Source organism: Ipomoea triloba, chromosome 10, assembly GCF_003576645.1.
Source record: "Ipomoea triloba cultivar NCNSP0323 chromosome 10, ASM357664v1".
In the NCBI taxonomy this organism is placed as follows: domain Eukaryota; kingdom Viridiplantae; phylum Streptophyta; class Magnoliopsida; order Solanales; family Convolvulaceae; genus Ipomoea; species Ipomoea triloba.
Genome location: NC_044925.1, coordinates 16,052,008 through 16,069,717, shown reverse-complemented (window position 1 = coordinate 16,069,717; position 17,710 = coordinate 16,052,008). Strand labels below are relative to the sequence as shown.

Genomic DNA, 17,710 nt, shown 5'->3' with positions numbered 1-17,710 from the left:
GTGTGTGGTGTATTTTTTGGTGTTTTGGTGTATTTTCATGTGGTGTGTTTTCTAACATTGAGTGGTGCATTTTATAACATTGAGTGGTGCATTTTATAACATTGAGTGGTATATCCGCACTGTTCACACGTTAAGACGCGTCCACACTTGAGCAGATTTCTATATATATATATATATATATATATATATATATATATATATATAAGATAAAGATGAGGGAGGGACTAACCTGAAACCAATTTTCAATCGAAGGAATCCTCAAAGAACTGCAATTGCTTATCTCAACATATTCTAAACATTCAACACTCTCCAATCTTGGGAGCTCAACCAAACTTTTGCAATTGGGAATATACAACCCTTTCAGTCTTTTCAAGTTTGCTATTTTTTCCAATGACACACAATTTTTTGCAGATAGATGTTCTAAACTAAGAGAAAGTTGTAGTAGTGCTCTTAGATTTTGCCAATCATTCAATATGAGAAATTTCAAATTAGAAAGATAAGAAAGGCTGAAGGGTAAGCTTTGAAGATGATACCAACACCCCGATAAATCTAAAAATCCCAATAAAGTCAAACTTCCAAGAGCTATTTGCAAGGATTCACGCAAATAGTTATAAGGGATAGTTAAAGCTTTGCACTGTCCTATCTTAAGTGTTCGTAAGGATTCAAGACCCTCTACGCCTGAAAGCTTAACCAAACTTTTGCAATCCTAATATCCAAACTTTCAAGTCTTTTTAAGTTGGATAGATTTACAATTTTTTCTAATGACACACAATCATATGCATCAAGTCTCTCCAAACTAGGTGGAGGTTTAAAAAGTGCTCTAAGATTTTGCAAATCCTTGAGGTGGAGAATTCTCAAATTTTAGGGATGAGAAAAGTCCAACGATAGGCTTTGATAGCAAATTCCTGATAACTTTAAAAATGTCAATGAGGTCAAACTCCCAATAGCAATTGGAAGATTTACTTGCTGCAACTTGTTGAAACTCACACTTAGACTTTCCAATGAGCACAAATTCGCAGTTGACGATGGGAAAAAATCAACAGCTACTGAGCCCACAGGCTCTCCCAGGTCCAGGGACTCTAGATTTCTCAAACTTCCCAAAGAAAAGGGTAAATGTGAGATACCAGTTTCTACAACATCTAATCTTCTTAGTTGCTCTAATTTTCCAATGTCAATTGGAAGCTCCCTCAAATTCTTGCAACCATATAATTTTAAGCAGATAAATTGGACCTCTGCCCGAAGAGCGCTTCCCTGGCTTAAAGGACGGAACTCCTGCGTCAAGTGATTTTAACTTGCAAATGCTACTTGGAAGCACCTTCAATTTCTTGCACTTCCAAAAATCTAACCTAACAAGCCTCTCCAAACTTCCAATTGATGGATGCACATTCGCCAAATTTGAACAAGCACTGAAGGATATTGTCTGAAGACTCTGTGCCCCAGTAAAGTTTGGTGTACTCTTAAGTTGTGTACAACCATCGAACTTTAAGGTCCTCAAGCATACCAAATGCTGTTAAAATAAAATAGAGAGGTTTTAATACATTTCTATTTTTTATAGTCAAAGTTTTTAGGAAATACGCAATGTTAAAATAAGCATTAGACATACTATGAAAATCCGATTGTATGTTACTCAAATGGCAATTAGTCAACTTAAGAACCCGAAGCTCATTGAACAAGTATTTAAAAGATCCTTTAAGAAGTACACCATCCAATATGAGTATTCGCAAATTTACCATCCTCATGAATACTTCCGTACTCAAAACCACATTCTTTAACATGCTAGAATTTACAATCATCCCTTCAATTGCTTCTGTGCTCTAAACAAACAAACCAATATATATATATATATATATATATATATATATAATGCAGTATGTTAGATACTCTAAAATCTTTCATATTTTTAATAAAACTAAGTATTACAAGCAAAGGAACAAAATTAATAACTTAAGTAAAAAGGAATTGAAATGTTTTGCCTTGTTGCTTTGAAGAACATCAAATACATCCTTTGGATCCACCAATCTACTTCGTTTGCTAGGTTCTCTAGGAAATTCCTTTCGAACAATTTCTCTTCCCATATTTTGTACCAAATCATGCATCTCAAGACGCCCAAATTCTCTACCCCCATCTATTGTTAACAAGCATCTTTCTATCAAGATTTTAATTCCACTTTCAGCATAAAAACCACAAGCTTCCAATATCATAGCAGTGCCCTTTTTGCCATGCCCAACAAAAAAACAAGCAATATCAAGAAAGATGTTCTTAGTATCATCATCAAGTGCATCATAGCTTATTTTAAGAATTTTTTGAATATCGTCATGAAGATTGCTTCTTAATTTCTCAACATCTTCGATCCACTCTTGCACAGATCTTCCACGCAAATGAGAACCTACAATTGTAAGTGCTAATGGAAGTCCCCCAGTATAACTTGCTATCATTTTGGATAGTTCAGTATACTCTTTTAATGCTATAGGAACACCAACAACATGCCAACTTAATAGTTGCAAAGAATCATCAATGCTTAATGTTTTAACCATGTACTTCTCTTGTGTTCCAAGCTCACTCAACAAGTGAACATCTCTAGTTGTTATTATAATTGTAGTATCTAAACCAAACCAATTTCGCTGACCTGCTAATGATTGTAATTGACTTATGTGGTCTACATCATCAAGAACAATAAGAACCCTCTTGGATTGCAGCCTTGCATTGATCAAACTTATTCCTTCATCAACATTATCAATTTCAAATTTCTTTCTCTTGAGTATTTTGTGAAGAATTTTCTCTTGTAAACCAACTAGACCATTGTGTCCCTTATTAGAAACTTCTTGTCTAATATTTGCAACAAAGCAACTACCTTCAAACCCTTGAAAGCTCAAGATCAAGTGATTGTATATGGCTTTAGTAATGGTTGATTTTCCAACACCACCCATACCAAAAATTTCCATCATTTGAACATCATCATTTGTTTGGATTTGTAGTAAATGAAGTACATCTCCAACATGAGATTCAATTCCAACGGGATACTTTGCAACATTCATTGGCATAAAATTCAGCACTCGTAGCTGATGGAGTGATCAACACAACAGAAAATAAGCTAAAAGGGCTTTCTTGACCTTTCCCTACTTGGCAGTTATAACCACCATGTACACAGCATATATAAAGCTGTATTTCTTCCTCTTACAGTGTAATCTGAACACTTGAATAATAACAATGTATTCTCTCTTTCACCTTTCCCCTCTCTACACTTTACTTCTTGTTCCATTACTGTGATCTTAGTTGGTTCATCATGGTATCAGAGCGGCGATACCGAAGCTACGCAGCGGCAGTCGTCACAGAAGCAGAAGGCGACGGAGATCAAGCTGAGCACATAGGAACTTCCCTTTACCAGGCTTCGATGAATCACAATCAATGAAATGATGAGTTTGATGATCCTTTCTATTTGCAAGTTGCTGAAAATCCTAATCTGAGCCTAGTCTCACCTCCTTTGTCTGAGCTCAACTACTCCTCTTGGAGTAGATCAATGAGGATTGCGTTGGAGGTCAAAAACAAGTTTGGCTTCGTTGACGGGAGTATTCCGAGTCCAGGAGAAGAGGATCCGAAATTCGCATCGTGGAGGAGATGCAATCGAATTGTATCCTCGTGGATATTGAGATCGATCATCCCTAGCATCGCAGACGGTGTAATGTACTTTGACAAAGCATCAGACATTTGGAGTGCACTTCAAAAGAGGTATTCTCAATCTGATCCTCATAGAATTGCTGAGATTCAGAACGAAATTTTCAAAAATATGCAAGGCAATTTAACTGTTAATGAATATTTCACCAAGAGTAATGCTCTATGGCAACAATTTAATGCTTTAAGGCCTCTATTGCTATGCGAATGCACACCTAGATGTTCCTGTACCTTGCTAATGAGAATGCAGAAAGAAAGGGAAGAGGATCAAACCATCCGATTCCTAGAAGGTTTAAATGAGGAGTATGAGGTTGTCAAGTCTGGAGTCCTTGTTATGGATCCTATTCTTGACATGGAAAGAGTTCTAAATATGACCTTGAAGATTGAGAGGAAAATTACGGGATTAATCAATCAGAAATGCAGTGAGTTCATCCAGTCAAATGCTATGCAGTTTAATCAGGATAAGCCAGGGGAAGAACAACCTATAGTGGCAGTTTCAACATACAATAACAGAAGGAGGCCTGGTAACAATGGAGGAAAGAATGTTCCTAAATGTACCTATTGTGGCATGCTTGGTCACACCATTGAAAAGTGTTACAAAGAGCATGGATACCCCCCAGGCTGGGTTGCAGGATACAAATCTAAAAACAAACAAGTTCTGGATATGCAGCAGGTGAGATTGGATTATCTACTGATCAGTTTCAAAAGCTAGTATCCCTTTTGCAGAATCAAAACAAGGGAAATCAGGCCTCAAGTAATGCTGTGATGACAGTTGCTAGCTCTGGACTTCAATCAGACTTCAAAGATTCCATGGAAGCTCATAATGAAGGTAATAATGTCCCTAACCTTCATATTAATGCTGTCCTAAATAGACACAATGCATGGATATTGTATTCAGGTGCTACAGATCACATATCATGCTCTCTAGAATACTTTGATACATATCACAAAATTCAAGGGTTATCTGTAAAATTGCCTAATGGGGATGCAGTTAATGTTACCTGAATAGGGCAGATTAGACTTGATGAGAACATACTGCTTCTGAATGTTTTGTATATCCCATCCTTTGCTTTCAATATTGTATCTGCAAGTAGACTGACTAAGCAATCAGGTTGTGAATTGGTTTTTGGGGCTGACTATTGTGATGTTCAGGGACTTCTTGGGAAGGTGGTTGGTTTTGCTAAAGAAAGACATGGGCTGTACATGATCAGTGATCCTCCTGAAAGAGTTTGTAGTCCTGCAAAGCTAAGCTCTCAAGCTGCAAAGAAGAACATTAATGCTCAGTGTAATTCTTTGACAATAGAAATATGGCACAACAGATTAGGACACTATCCTGTCACTAAAATTTCTTCTTTGAATGGAATAAAACTTGGTTCTGTTTATAAATATCCTGATCTTGTATGTGATATCTATCATTTAGCCAAACACAAGAGGTCTGCATTTCCAGCTAGCACTTCTAGGGCTGAGAAATGTTTTGACTTAATTCATATGGATGTTTGGGGCCCCTTTGCAGTTGCATCTCGTAAGGGAGAACATTATTTTTTTAACCATTGTGGATGACTATAGCAGATTTACATGGTTACACTTAATGAAGAATAAATCAGAGGTTAAATCCATATTTCAAAATTTTTACAACGATGTGTGCACTCAGTTTTTAGCACAAATTAAGGTTGTAAGGACAGATAATGGCAGTGAGTTCTTAATGAGCAACTTCTTTAATGAAAAGGGGATTATTCATCAAAAATCCTATGCCTATACACCCCAGCAAAATGGGGTGGCAGAGAGGAAACACCAACACATTTTGAGTACTGCTAGAGCATTAAAATTTCAGTCTGGATTGTCTACCAAGTTTTGGGGCCATTGTGTGTTGCATGCTTTTTACCTAATAAATAGACTTCCCACTGAGGTAAATGATGGACACACCCCATTTGAATTGTTGACAGGAAAAGTTGTGGATAATAATCAGCTTAGATCCTTTGGTTGTTTGTGCTTTGGTGCAACTATTTCACAAGGTAGAAACAAAATGCAACCAAGAGCAAGGAAATCTATCTTTTTGGGATTCCCAGCCAATGTAAAGGGTTATATTTTGTATGATATCTCTGACAAAGTTGTTTTTGTTTCCAGAGATGTCAAATTCTATGAGCAGGTATATCCTTTTAAAGATCAAGGTCTAGGAACCACAACAACATCTCATGCAGCTGAGATGGTCAACCCATCATTACCTCTGGTTCCTATCTCTGTTGAAGTAGGTTCTGACTTGGAGAACATCAGAAGGCCTGACAGTCCTGGGGTCATAACTGGCAGTGGTGATGAAAGTAATTCTGAGGATGATAGGCATGATAGCCACACTGAAATCAATGAGGGAATGGACAATCAAACATTGGACAATTCTGTCAATGACAACAACCCACAGGATCAAAATGCTCAGTTACAGCCTAGGAGGTCTGCAAGGATCAGATCTGTTCCTCCAAAACTCCAAGACTATTTCTGCCATTCTCTAGTGGTGGGGAACAAAACAGTCATGAGAACTTCTCCCCATCGCATAAACAAATTCATCTCATCTGACAATCTATCCCCTCAACACAAGGCTTATGTATCCTCTATCACCTCCACACAAGAACCTCAGTCCTATCATGAAGCAGTTCAAAATGAGGAGTGGAAAAAGGCCATGCAATCTGAGATAGATGCCTTGGTTCAAAACAACACCTGGACACTAACAGATCTACCAGCAGGCAAGTCCCCTATTGGTTGCAGGTGGGTGTACAAAGTAAAGCACAAGGCAGATGGTTCAGTGGAAAGATACAAAGCTAGGTTAGTTGCTAAAGGGTACACTCAACAGCTGGGGGTGGATTACATTGAGACTTTCTCCCCAGTTGCAAGAATGACTGACAACTCTAGCGTGCATAGGGTGAAATGTCAAAAGATATTTGTATGATAAAACGGAAAGTCTGTGACTCCCCGAGTGTCGGTCTCGAAGGAGGGACGTGGAGGTGTGTCAAACATTCGGGAGTTTACTTGATTGTATCATGCATAAGACTCGAGTGTGGTAAATGGTGATTTGTGAGTGAGAGTAGTTCATTGGTTGGTTTGAGTGCAAGAGAGTAGTAAAATAAAAGTGATTTTGTAAATAAGTAAAAGGGGTAGGGATTGGATAGTGTTCATGAATATTGCATAGTGAGTGTCTAAGGTTATGGATTAGGATTGCTAGGATATTGTCTATTCAAGAGTGTGTTGTCTTAGTCCTTTTCCACCTTGTGTACTAAGGCTTCTTTGACTTAGGAATGCCTTCAAGCATCCAAAGTTCTAAGAGTAATTTTATCAAACACTTAAGCTACGCACTATCCTTCTATTCTTAAGAAGTCCATAGGAACTTTGATTGTGTAAAGCTTCAAATCCTAACTCTAATCAAAGACATGAAAGAGTCAAGAGCTCAATCTCTCATCTAGATTGGCCAAATCCAAACAAGATCTCATCAAAACAACAATCAAAAGACAAGAATAGATAATCCATCAACACAAACTCATAGATCCAAGATATAGAGATAAGAACATCACACAAACAATATTCAATCACATAATCCAAATCCCTAGACTAAATTAGCTACTCATGATATGAAATGCAAGCAAAAACTAATTGAATCCAAGAACAAGATAGCTAAAATTATAGAAATGAAATAGAGATCACCTAGAAAGAAGAAGATCTTCAATCCAAGCTTGTTGTCTTCTACAATGGAGATTGTTCTAATCTAAAAACTAAGAAAAATGGAGAAAGTTCTCCAAAGGAAAAACTAAGAAAAGGGAGAACTAAAATTCTGGAATCCTCCCATGAAATTTAATCAAAGGGGTTTAAATAGTCTCCGAAATGACATCCCTAGCTGAAATTCGCGCATCACCGTCTCCACGCCTCTCACACGCGTGTGAGCGTGCGTGGGAAGCTTCTGGAAAGTTTTCACGCTTGCTCACACGCGTGTGGCCTTCCAGATTGGTCCTCCGGGGCTCCGCTCTTGCCTGGTTTGCTCTTTAAGCTCATCTTTTGGTCCTATTTGCTCCCGGGGCTCCTGTTTTACTTCTTTTAAGCTAAAAATGGCTTGTGTGCATCAGTTAGTGATTTTCAAGCATTTACGCACATAATTTACCAAATAAAGATGCTATAGACGCGATAAAACACCCTGAAATGTGCCTGAAATAAGGGTATCTCGTAGTCTTATCAAATTTTCCACACTTTGTTTCTTGCTTGTCCTCAAGCAAGACATTTTACTCTCTAAGCATATAAGTCTCCGAGATACTCTCTCATGCAAAACAAAGCTTTTGGCAAGTCAAAATAATGGGTGTCTAAGGCTGTTAAAACGAGGGAAATCATTTGTGTTATCTATAAAGGATTTTGGTCAGATGTCAGCAACTCAAGAAATATTTTCGGGAAATAAAAACCTTTCGTAGATAAACAAATAAAACAAGGGATCACACTTCTCGCACCATACGCAAGCATGCATTTCCAAAGTTTTGGTTCACCTTCTATTTAAATAGGGCCTCTAGCCGATCCCACTAGTGGGAACGATGTGCACTAGCTAATCAACTTTCCATCCTTATACGCCAAAGCCCAAGGTAAATGTAAATGAGGGTAGGGGCATGGACCACTCACCGCTTTTGGCTTAGCGCAGTCCCTCTTTCTTCTCACTTCCTAGGATAACGTCATCGAGCCACCCGACTTCACATGGAGATCCATGCTTTTTCGGAGGTCAGTGCAATGGGTACTCGAATCCTAGCAAAGTGGCTCACCTCAACTCTATTTTCTCAATTCTTGGGATCTTTTTATGTGAACAACCGACTCCAGATAAAGCTTTTTGCTTACCGAAGACTATGGTTTGGACACAACCCAACGAATTGGCTTCCCTCAATTTTAAACTCTTTGGTGATTGGCCTTTTGCCTTTTCGACTTCTCCTCGTGTCAACCCCTCATGCCTTTTTTTATTTAATGTTCAAGGGTTTTGTTTTCTCATGAAGCTCACCATTAGGCTCACCTTTTGCCCCATGCCCTACCAAAGTTAGTTCAATTCCAAGCCTCGCTAGTTTTATCTTTCTCAAATTAAAGAGTGCACACTACCACTTCGAGAGATCCTTGACTAAGGTCCTACGTAAATAAGAGGTGAACATCATGCAAGCAGGCAAGAATATAAACTTATTTGGCTCTAAACACTCTCAAGCAGGCAAGAATATAAACTTATTTGGCTCTAAACACTCTCAAGCAGGCAAGAATATAAACTTATTTGGCTCTAAACACTCTCAAGCAGGCAAGAATATAAACTTATTTGGCTCTAAACACTCTCATGCAGGCAAGAATATAAACTTATTTGGCTCTAAACACTCTCATGCAGGCAAGAATATAAACTTATTTGGCTCTAAACACTCTCATGAGTGCGAAAAGTAACTTCCTCAAAGATATTTCGAGAGTAAAAATTTTTGGGCATCTAGTCAAAATTCTCCCTAGATAACACAAATAATAACTCTCTTTTCAAAACTGCAAATGCACCCGCTTATCATTCCCAAGAGCTTCAACTTCTAAAACTAAGCATGTAAGCATATAAAGCACGAAGTGCGTCCTTTCCACACTTTAAAGTAAACATCGTCATCGATGTTTCCATACGTACAGGGTAAAAGAACGAAACAGAGATTCTAAGGATAGAAAAATAAAAATCCCTTTCCACACTTTGGAAATTGCTCTGGGATAAAGGGTATGCATCAAACGATCCTATTAATCATGGTGAGCTCTAATATACTCATACACAAAGCTATAAAGAAAATATTTCCACACTTTAAAGATCAAAACGAGGCTTAAAATTAGAAAAGGGATAAGAGGATAAACCAAGTATTCATNAAAATTAGAAAAGGGATAAGAGGATAAACCAAGTATTCATCCCTCTTTCCACACTTTAGCTTCCAGCATAGGCCAGCTCCCGTTATAGATGCTCTATAAGAAATGGAGACATAACATACAAAAAGGGTTTTCGGAGTACTATTCAATTATTATAAGCTGATAGAAATATAAAAGCAATAAAAATAGCAAAAACTTAGATAATAAAGCATAAAAAATAAGTAGAATTATCTGAATAGAAATGTAGAAAAAGTAAAGCATTTGGAAAGTAAATAACATAAAGTGATAGAGATAAATAAAGCATAATAAAGAAATAATAAGAAAATAAAAGTCGGAACCCCGCGCATAGGGATCCTAATGTTCAGATGGGGCTAGCAACCATGGTAACCAATAGTCACAGAACTCAGAATCAAGTGTCAATCAGTTAGGACCGAGAAAAATCGAAGGAAGGTATCACTTATCACCGAAGGGATGGAATTGCCTGTCGAATCTAGCTTCAAGAGCGGCAATTCTTCTATCATTATTCTCCACCGCTTGTCTCATGCGGTTGAGGTCCTTGGTGTGAACATCCTGTCTCGCAGAGATGGATGTGAAGTGGCCTTATTGCCAAGTATGCTCCTCACGCCAATAGTTCATTTGTTCCTCATGGAGCTGTCTATGAAAATTCTGTGACGCGGCCCAATCCATTGGAGTAGGACCTTGCTCCTGTGCAACATCCTCCTCCTCATTTTCTTCCTCGTCCTCATTGTCATCATCAGAAGCCTCTAGATCAGGTGCATCATCACCTCCAAGCCTTAGTTCTGCAGCAAAGAACTCACCCACGGTAAAAGAGACTATACAACCATCGGATCTCTCTCCCATCAACTGGTTCAGTAGGCCCAACCCAATGCACAGTTTAGTAACAAAAGGTCCAATGAACACAGTCTGAACCTTAGGCATTTGCTGGGTCTGGAGCCACTTTTTAGCTTGAAAGCCCATGTTGATGCGAACATCATTCTCCATGCACCACATGTAAAATAGATCCTGCTTGTATACCTTGTTGCGATTTTTGGTTCTTCCTGAGAGATTTATAGCAAAGGCTAATCTGATAGCCTTCAGAGCATTCCTGGTGATGAGCTTTGCTTTCAAGTTTGAAGTGTTATACGGGGCATTGTTGGTGATTCTTCTCCAATACTGTCTAGCAACTTCGTCAGTATCAAAATCTTCCTTGAAATCTTTGAAATATGGCATGGATACGCTTGCTGCATCATGAAAACCGAGTGTAACACCTAAAGTGTTGACAGACATACTGTAGTGGTTGCTGAAAAGAGTGAATGAAATAGACTCCCTTGCATTGTTTACTTCTCTTCTGATTTCCAAAGTTGCCAAGAACTCATAGGTGACAGGCGCATAGGTGGGTCCTCTCCACTGAAACAGATAGCGGAGCTGTGGGTGCCTAAGAAGTCCATTTACCTCTTCCAAACAACCAAATTCTCTTAAAACATTATCCTCAAAGTGACGGCCAACAGAAAACTGCTTCCCTTTATAGTTATCCACTGTTGCAAGTTGAATAGGTGTCAAGTGTCGCAATGACCTTGACCCCGGCTCTTGTATAGCCTGTTGAGCAGTAGCTTGTTGCCGTGTCCTTGATCTACTCGATTCTCCTACATCATGTTTTGATTTCTTTGCAATTTCTTTCGAGCGTCCCATCCTACAAATTATATAAATTATAATTCATGGTAATTGGCTTTAAATAAGTCACCATCATATTAGTGCAAAATCCCTTGTTAAAATAATGGATTTCAAACATATAGGGTTAAGAATTTTTGAAAATTTCGCCATAGTTTGCCCTATATTTTGGACAATTCTATCATAAGAATATCAACAATATCATTCCATTATCACACACATGCATAAATTTATCATAAGATATATCAATTTGATAGTCAAATAAGAAGTCAACTACAAAAGTCAAGAATTTCAAAAAGTCAACTTCATCTTCTTCCCCAAATTCAAAATTAGGGTTTGAAATTGAAAATTTAATTTGGGCAATGTAGCATGTGAAAAGTCAAATTGATGGCATATAATAGTTCTATAACAAGTTTACTCATCAATTCAAACATCAATTTCATAATTTCAACAATAAATCTAACAAACCCATTTGTTCATCAATGGTGTTCACACTTGAAGTTCAAAAATATACAACAATCCATCAATGTAACTATCAATAATGAAAGAAAACATCAAAGGATAGTTCTATGAAGCATTATAACCAATTTAATCCTTCAAAATCATTCAATATCATGCTAGGCAATATAGAATAACTTTCATATTCAAGCTTTTCCAAACTCATGAATATTCAAGGATAAAGAGTTAAAAAGATGGAAAATTACCTTGATGTTGATGTTTTGATCTTCCTTGAAGGTAAAAAGTAAGAAATATGTTCAAACTTTGAGTTTGGTTCTTCCTTGCGTGGAGAAGAGAAGAGAAAAATGGTGTTTTGGGGCTAAGGGGCGTGGAGTGGCCGAACAAGGGTTTTAAACCCGTAGGGGACCTTCCACGCCGGTCACACTCGTGTGACCGTGCGTGGGAGCTCTCTGCCTCGCTCCCATGCATGGCAATACGCGTGTGAGCGTGCGTGGGAGGCTACTGCCTCGTTCCCACGCACGGCTACACACGTGTGAGCCTCGTGTAGGTCCACTGCATTGTTTTCTTCCGATTTTTGCCCTTGCCTTCCATACCTATGTCCAAATTTAGCCTTTCCAAAGCAATTTTTAGTCCCGACTCCTACAAGTTAGTCCTCAAAATATGGTTCCATTTGATTGTAGCAATTTATTAGAACAAAAACATTAAAAACTAAAGCATAGAAATAATGTAAAGCATATTATTAAAATCTTGGGTTGCCTCCCAAGTAGTGCCACGGTTTACGTCATTGGCTAGACGCATCATTCCTCGGTTTAAATTCAACCATATTCCTTGGTAGTGGGTAGAAAGCATTTTGGTACGCACGTGTTCTTCCAGGTAAGCTTATCATTCTTCCGCTTCGGTTTTGGGTTAACCTTTGATTTGACCTTTGCCCTTTCATCGTCATCAGTTCCTTCTTTTGCTTTTTCCTTGTTGTCATTTGTGGCTTGTCCCTCGAATCGCAGGGTAATTTTACATGAACTAAAATCTATTCGTGCACGACAAGTAGCCAGAAATGGTCTTCCAAGAATTAAGGATTCATGGGGATCATCATCACCCATCTTAGAAACTTTCCTTTTGACAGACACAATAAAATCGACAGACACTAGAACATCTTCCGCTAAGCCTTCAGGATACCGTGTGGTTCCGTCAGCTAAACGTAGAGTCAGCCTCGTCGGTTTCAGACGTGGTAAGTTCAGTTTTTCAAAAAGATTTGAAGACATGACATTAATAGAAGCACCAAGATCAGCAAGAGCATTTCTAGGTTCCATGTTCTGTATAGAACAAGGAATCAATAAAGCTCCAGGGTCACCCTTCTTTCTAGGGTTTCCCTCAGTTAAACAAGCCGAAGATTCTTGGCTTAAACAGGTAAAATTATCACAAATGTCATTCTCAAACATCTCACGGCATTCTTTGCTATTGAAAAATTTTCGAATAAAAGCTTTAATTGTACCTTCTCGAGCTGTTTCTTTCTCTTTTGAACTTTTGATGTTGTCCCGTAGTAGCTCCGTTTCTTTCGGGCATTCTTCCGAAGTGGTTTTCTCCTTGTGTTCTTTCATTGGTATGGTGCACGAGCTGTTCGCATTCTTCAATTTAAGATTTGGACTACAAGAGGTAGTCTTGTTTCTTTGGTCATCTACCTTACATTGACATGTTCCACAGATAGCATCCATTGGATCACACTTTACATAAGTTTCTTCTGTGGCATCAATGGCGTTGACTCTCTCTTTCGAATTATTTTCAGTATTACTCGGGAGTTGTCCGTAGTGGCGATCTGACATCATCTTAAACATTTGAGAGATTTGATTCTCAATTGTCTTAAGCGTGGCCTTAGACTCTTGTCGAAGACTAGAAATTTCTTGTCTAATCTCTTGAGTAATCTCTTGTTTTAGATTTGCCCGATCATTTTTCAGTTCCATGATCGTCCTTGTAAGTCTTTCATCTACTTCACGGATGTCATCCCTCCTTTGTTGAGTAAAATCAAGTTGAGAGTCGTATTGTGGCCTGAACTGGGTCATTTGATTTCCATTTCCTTGGTTTTGATTGTACATCAGTCTGCTCTTGTCATTTTGTCCATATGCAGGCTTGTGTCCATAATTGTATTGTCTTTACGCTTGATATCCGTCATTGTGGCTATTGTTCCAACCCTCTCCCTGTTTCCAATTGTTGTTTGATCTTTGGTTTTGTCCATAAGCATTGAAGTTGGAGTTCCTTTGATAATCTACCGCCTCAACTTGTTCAGATGCAGACGTAGAAGTGCAAATATTGGTGTCATGAGGTCCTCCACAGATATTACAATAAAGTGCCAATGTCATGCAAAGCTTGGGCTTTCCTTCCATTTTTTCTACCATAGCCTGTAGCTTTTTGATTTCGTGATTCATTGCTTCGATTTTGGCCTCGCTTGCCACTCGATTATCAACTTCATAAATTCCTCCATGATCTCCTCTTCGTTCATACCAACATGATGTGTTTTTAGATATTCTCTCGATTAGTTCATCAGCCTCTTGCAAAGCTAGGGAGACAAAGGCATCGCTGGAGGATGAGTCAAGCGACATCTTTCCTTCATCCGTCAACCCTCCATAGAATGAGCTAATCATATCCCATGGGTGCATAAGATCTTGTGGGCATTGCCTTTTAAGAACTTTAAATCTTCGCCAAGCCTCTCCCAAACTTTCAAGTCTTCCTTGTTTGAATTATTGTATCAACCTTCTAATCCTCATAGTTTTTGTAATGGGAAAGAACTCGTTCATGAATTCACGATGCAACTGTTGCCACGTTCTGAAATGATTGTCGTCTTGGCTTTCCTACCATCGTGCTGCCTCTCCTATAACTGAAAATGGGAATAATTTGAGTCGAACTATTTCCTCGCTAACGCCTTCTTGTCTGTATATCCCACATGCTCGTATAAACCTTGTGATGTGTGCGTTGGGATCTTCAGATGGTAATCCCGAATATTGACTATTTTGAACCAGTGTGAGAATAGTTGGATGCACGTGAAAGTTGACGTTCTCCATTGGAGGTACATAGATTGAGTTGTGCATGTTAAAATCCAGAGTCATGTAATCTGCAATTGATCTTTGTGGTTCTTGAGGATTTCCATAATATTCCTCTTCACGAATGTTCTCTTGGTTGTTTGCTCTGTTAGCTTGTGGTTCTTCAATGATTGGTTCTTCATGGTTAATCGGTACTTGTGGGTTAATTGGAACTGGGGGTGGATTTGGTACTGTTGTGCCTCTTCCTTGTGGATTTCTTGTTGCGCTTGATGAAGCCATTACTGATCCTTGGGTATTTTTCCTTCTAGTTGCTCTATTAATTTCAGGAATGTAGGGTAGTAAACCTTGGTTTCTTTTTGCTCTCGTTTGCATTCACCTAATAAAACTTATCAACGAAACGAAAATTTCCAAAATTGACTAGAAGTAGTCAATTGGGTTAGTAGCAAAAACAAGTAAAAATAAAACAAAATTAAGTGGAATGGATTAACATTTCTCAAATCTAGCATTCATGCAATCAAAGTAAACAAAAACATATGACAGCTCTTGCGTGCATAGGGTGAAATGTCAAAAGATATTTGTATGATAAAACGGAAAGTCTGTGACTCCCCGAGTGTCGGTCTCGAAGGAGGGACGTGGAGGTGTGTCAAACATTCGGGAGTTTACTTGATTGTATCATGCATAAGACTCGAGTGTGGTAAATGGTGATTTGTGAGTGAGAGTAGTTCATTGGTTGGTTTGAGTGCAAGAGAGTAGTAAAATAAAAGTGATTTTGTAAATAAGTAAAAGGGGTAGGGATTGGATAGTGTTCATGAATATTGCATAGTGAGTGTCTAAGGTTATGGATTAGGATTGCTAGGATATTGTCTATTCAAGAGTGTGTTGTCTTAGTCCTTTTCCACCTTGTGTACTAAGGCTTCTTTGACTTAGGAATGCCTTCAAGCATCCAAAGTTCTAAGAGTAATTTTATCAAACAGTTAAGCTACGCACTATCCTACTATTCTTAAGAAGTCCATAGGAACTTTGATTGTGTAAAGCTTCAAATCCTAACTCTAATCAAAGACCTCCTACTATTCTTAAGAAGTCCATAGGAACTTTGATTGTGTAAAGCTTCAAATCCTAACTCTAATCAAAGACATGAAAGAGTCAAGAGCTCAATCTCTCATCTAGATTGGCCAAATCCAAACAAGATCTCATCAAAACAACAATCAAAAGACAAGAATAGATAATCCATCAACACAAACTCATAGATCCAAGATATAGAGATAAGATCATCACACAAACAATATTCAATCACACAATCCAAATCCCTAGACTAAATTAGCTACTCATGATATGAAATGCAAGCAAAAACTAATTGAATCCAAGAACAAGATAGCTAAAATTATAGAAATGAAATAGAGATCACCTAGAAAGAAGAAGATCTTCAATCCAAGCCTGTTGTCTTCTACAATGGAGATTGTTCTAATCTAAAAACTAAGAAAAATGGAGAAAAGTTCTCCAAAGGAAAAACTAAGAAAAGGGAAAACTAAAATTCTGGAATCCTCCCCTGAAATTTCATCAAAGGGGTTTAAATAGTCTCCGAAATGACAACCCTAGCTGAAATTCGCGCATCACCGTCTCTACGCCTCTCACACGCGTGTGAGCGTGCGTGGGAAGCTTCTGGAAAGTTTTCATGCTTGCTCACACGCGTGTGGCCTTCCAGATTGGTCCTCCGGGGCTCCGCTCTTGCCTGGTTTGCTCTTTAAGCTCATCTTTTGGTCCTATTTGCTCCCGGGGCTCCTGTTTTACTTCTTTTAAGCTAAAAATGGCTTTTGTGCATCAGTTAGTGATTTTCAAGCATTTACGCACATAATTTACCAAATAAGGATGCTATAGACGCGATAAAACACCCTGAAATGTGCCTGAAATAAGGGTATCTCGGAGTCTTATCAATGACCACCATTAAAACTTTCCTGGCTGTAGCAGTATCTAAGGGATGGGACATCCAGCAGCTTGACATTAATAATGCATTCTTGCATGGAGATCTAGAAGAGGAAATGTACATGGTTCTACCACCAGGGTTTAAAAGTGCTAAACCTAATCAAGTTTGCAAGTTATTAAGATCCCTCTATGGCTTGAAGCAAGCCAGCAGGCAGTTATTAAGATCCCTCTATGGCTTGAAGCAAGCCAGCAGGCAGTTATTAAGATCCCTCTATGGCTTGAAGCAAGCCAGCAGGCAGTGGAATGCTAAGCTCACAAAAGCATTACAGGATTTTGGTTTTCAGCAGTCCACAGCTGATCCATCATTGTTTACCAGAACTTCACAGTTCCTTCCTAGCTCTACTAGTGTATGTAGATGACATCCTAGTGGCTGGAACAAACCAAGATCATATTAGGGAGTTGAAACAGGTATTGGATGCCTCCTTCAGAATTAAAGATCTTGGCCAACTGAATTATTTTCTAGGGATTGAAGCATTTAGAACTCTTGAAGGTATCAACATATGTCAAAGGAAGTACACCCTAGAAATTCTAAATGAGAATGGCTTCTTGGATGCTAAGCCTGCTAAGACACCATGCAATCCAGGACAGAAACTCACAAGTACTGAAGGAAAGTTGCTTGACAACCCTGAAGTGTTTAGGAGGTTGGTTGGAAAACTATTGTACTTAACAAATACCAAACCAGATATTTCTTATGCTGTACAACAATTGAGTCAGTATGTGGACAAACCTAGGGACACACATTTGACTGCTGCTCACAGAATACTCAGATATCTCAAAGGATCACCTGGGAAAGGTCTGTTCTATGGCTCCAATTCTCAAATTAAGTTGCAGGCTTTTTCAGATTCAGATTGGGCTACTTGCTCAGAAACTAGAAAGTCCATAACAGGTTACTGCATCTACCTAGGGGAGTCCCTCATTTCATGGAAAACTAAGAAACAATCTACAGTATCAAGATCTTCATCTGAGGCAGAATACAGGGCATTGGCTTCCACTGTGTGTGAAATTCAGTGGCTGTTGTATCTTTTATCAGACTGAAA

General features: G+C 38.6%; 1 protein-coding gene across 1 annotated transcript; it reads right to left on the bottom strand.

The window, feature by feature from the left end:
• Nucleotides 1-861: 861 nt before the first annotated feature.
• LOC116033208 (TMV resistance protein N-like) lies at nt 862-3,035 on the bottom strand. Its single transcript, XM_031275965.1, has 3 exons — nt 1,974-3,035; nt 1,316-1,507; nt 862-1,272 (listed from the first exon to the last, which is right to left on the bottom strand). The coding sequence occupies exons 1-3, from the start codon at nt 3,033-3,035 to the stop codon at nt 862-864; spliced, it is 1,665 nt and encodes a 554-aa protein (XP_031131825.1).
• Between the last annotated feature and the right edge of the window lie 14,675 nt (nt 3,036-17,710).

Excerpts from the sequence above, each read along its gene's own strand:
- LOC116033208 (XM_031275965.1), bottom strand. The coding sequence starts at position 3,035 with ATGAATGTTGCAAAGTATCCCGTTGGAATTGAATCTCATGTTGGAGAT. Across the intron at positions 1,508-1,973 it reads ATGTTCTTCAAAGCAACAAG|CATTTGGTATGCTTGAGGAC; the intron begins GCAAAACATTTC and ends TTATTTTAACAG. Across the intron at positions 1,273-1,315 it reads GGAAGTGCAAGAAATTGAAG|GAGTTCCGTCCTTTAAGCCA; the intron begins GTGCTTCCAAGT and ends CACTTGACGCAG.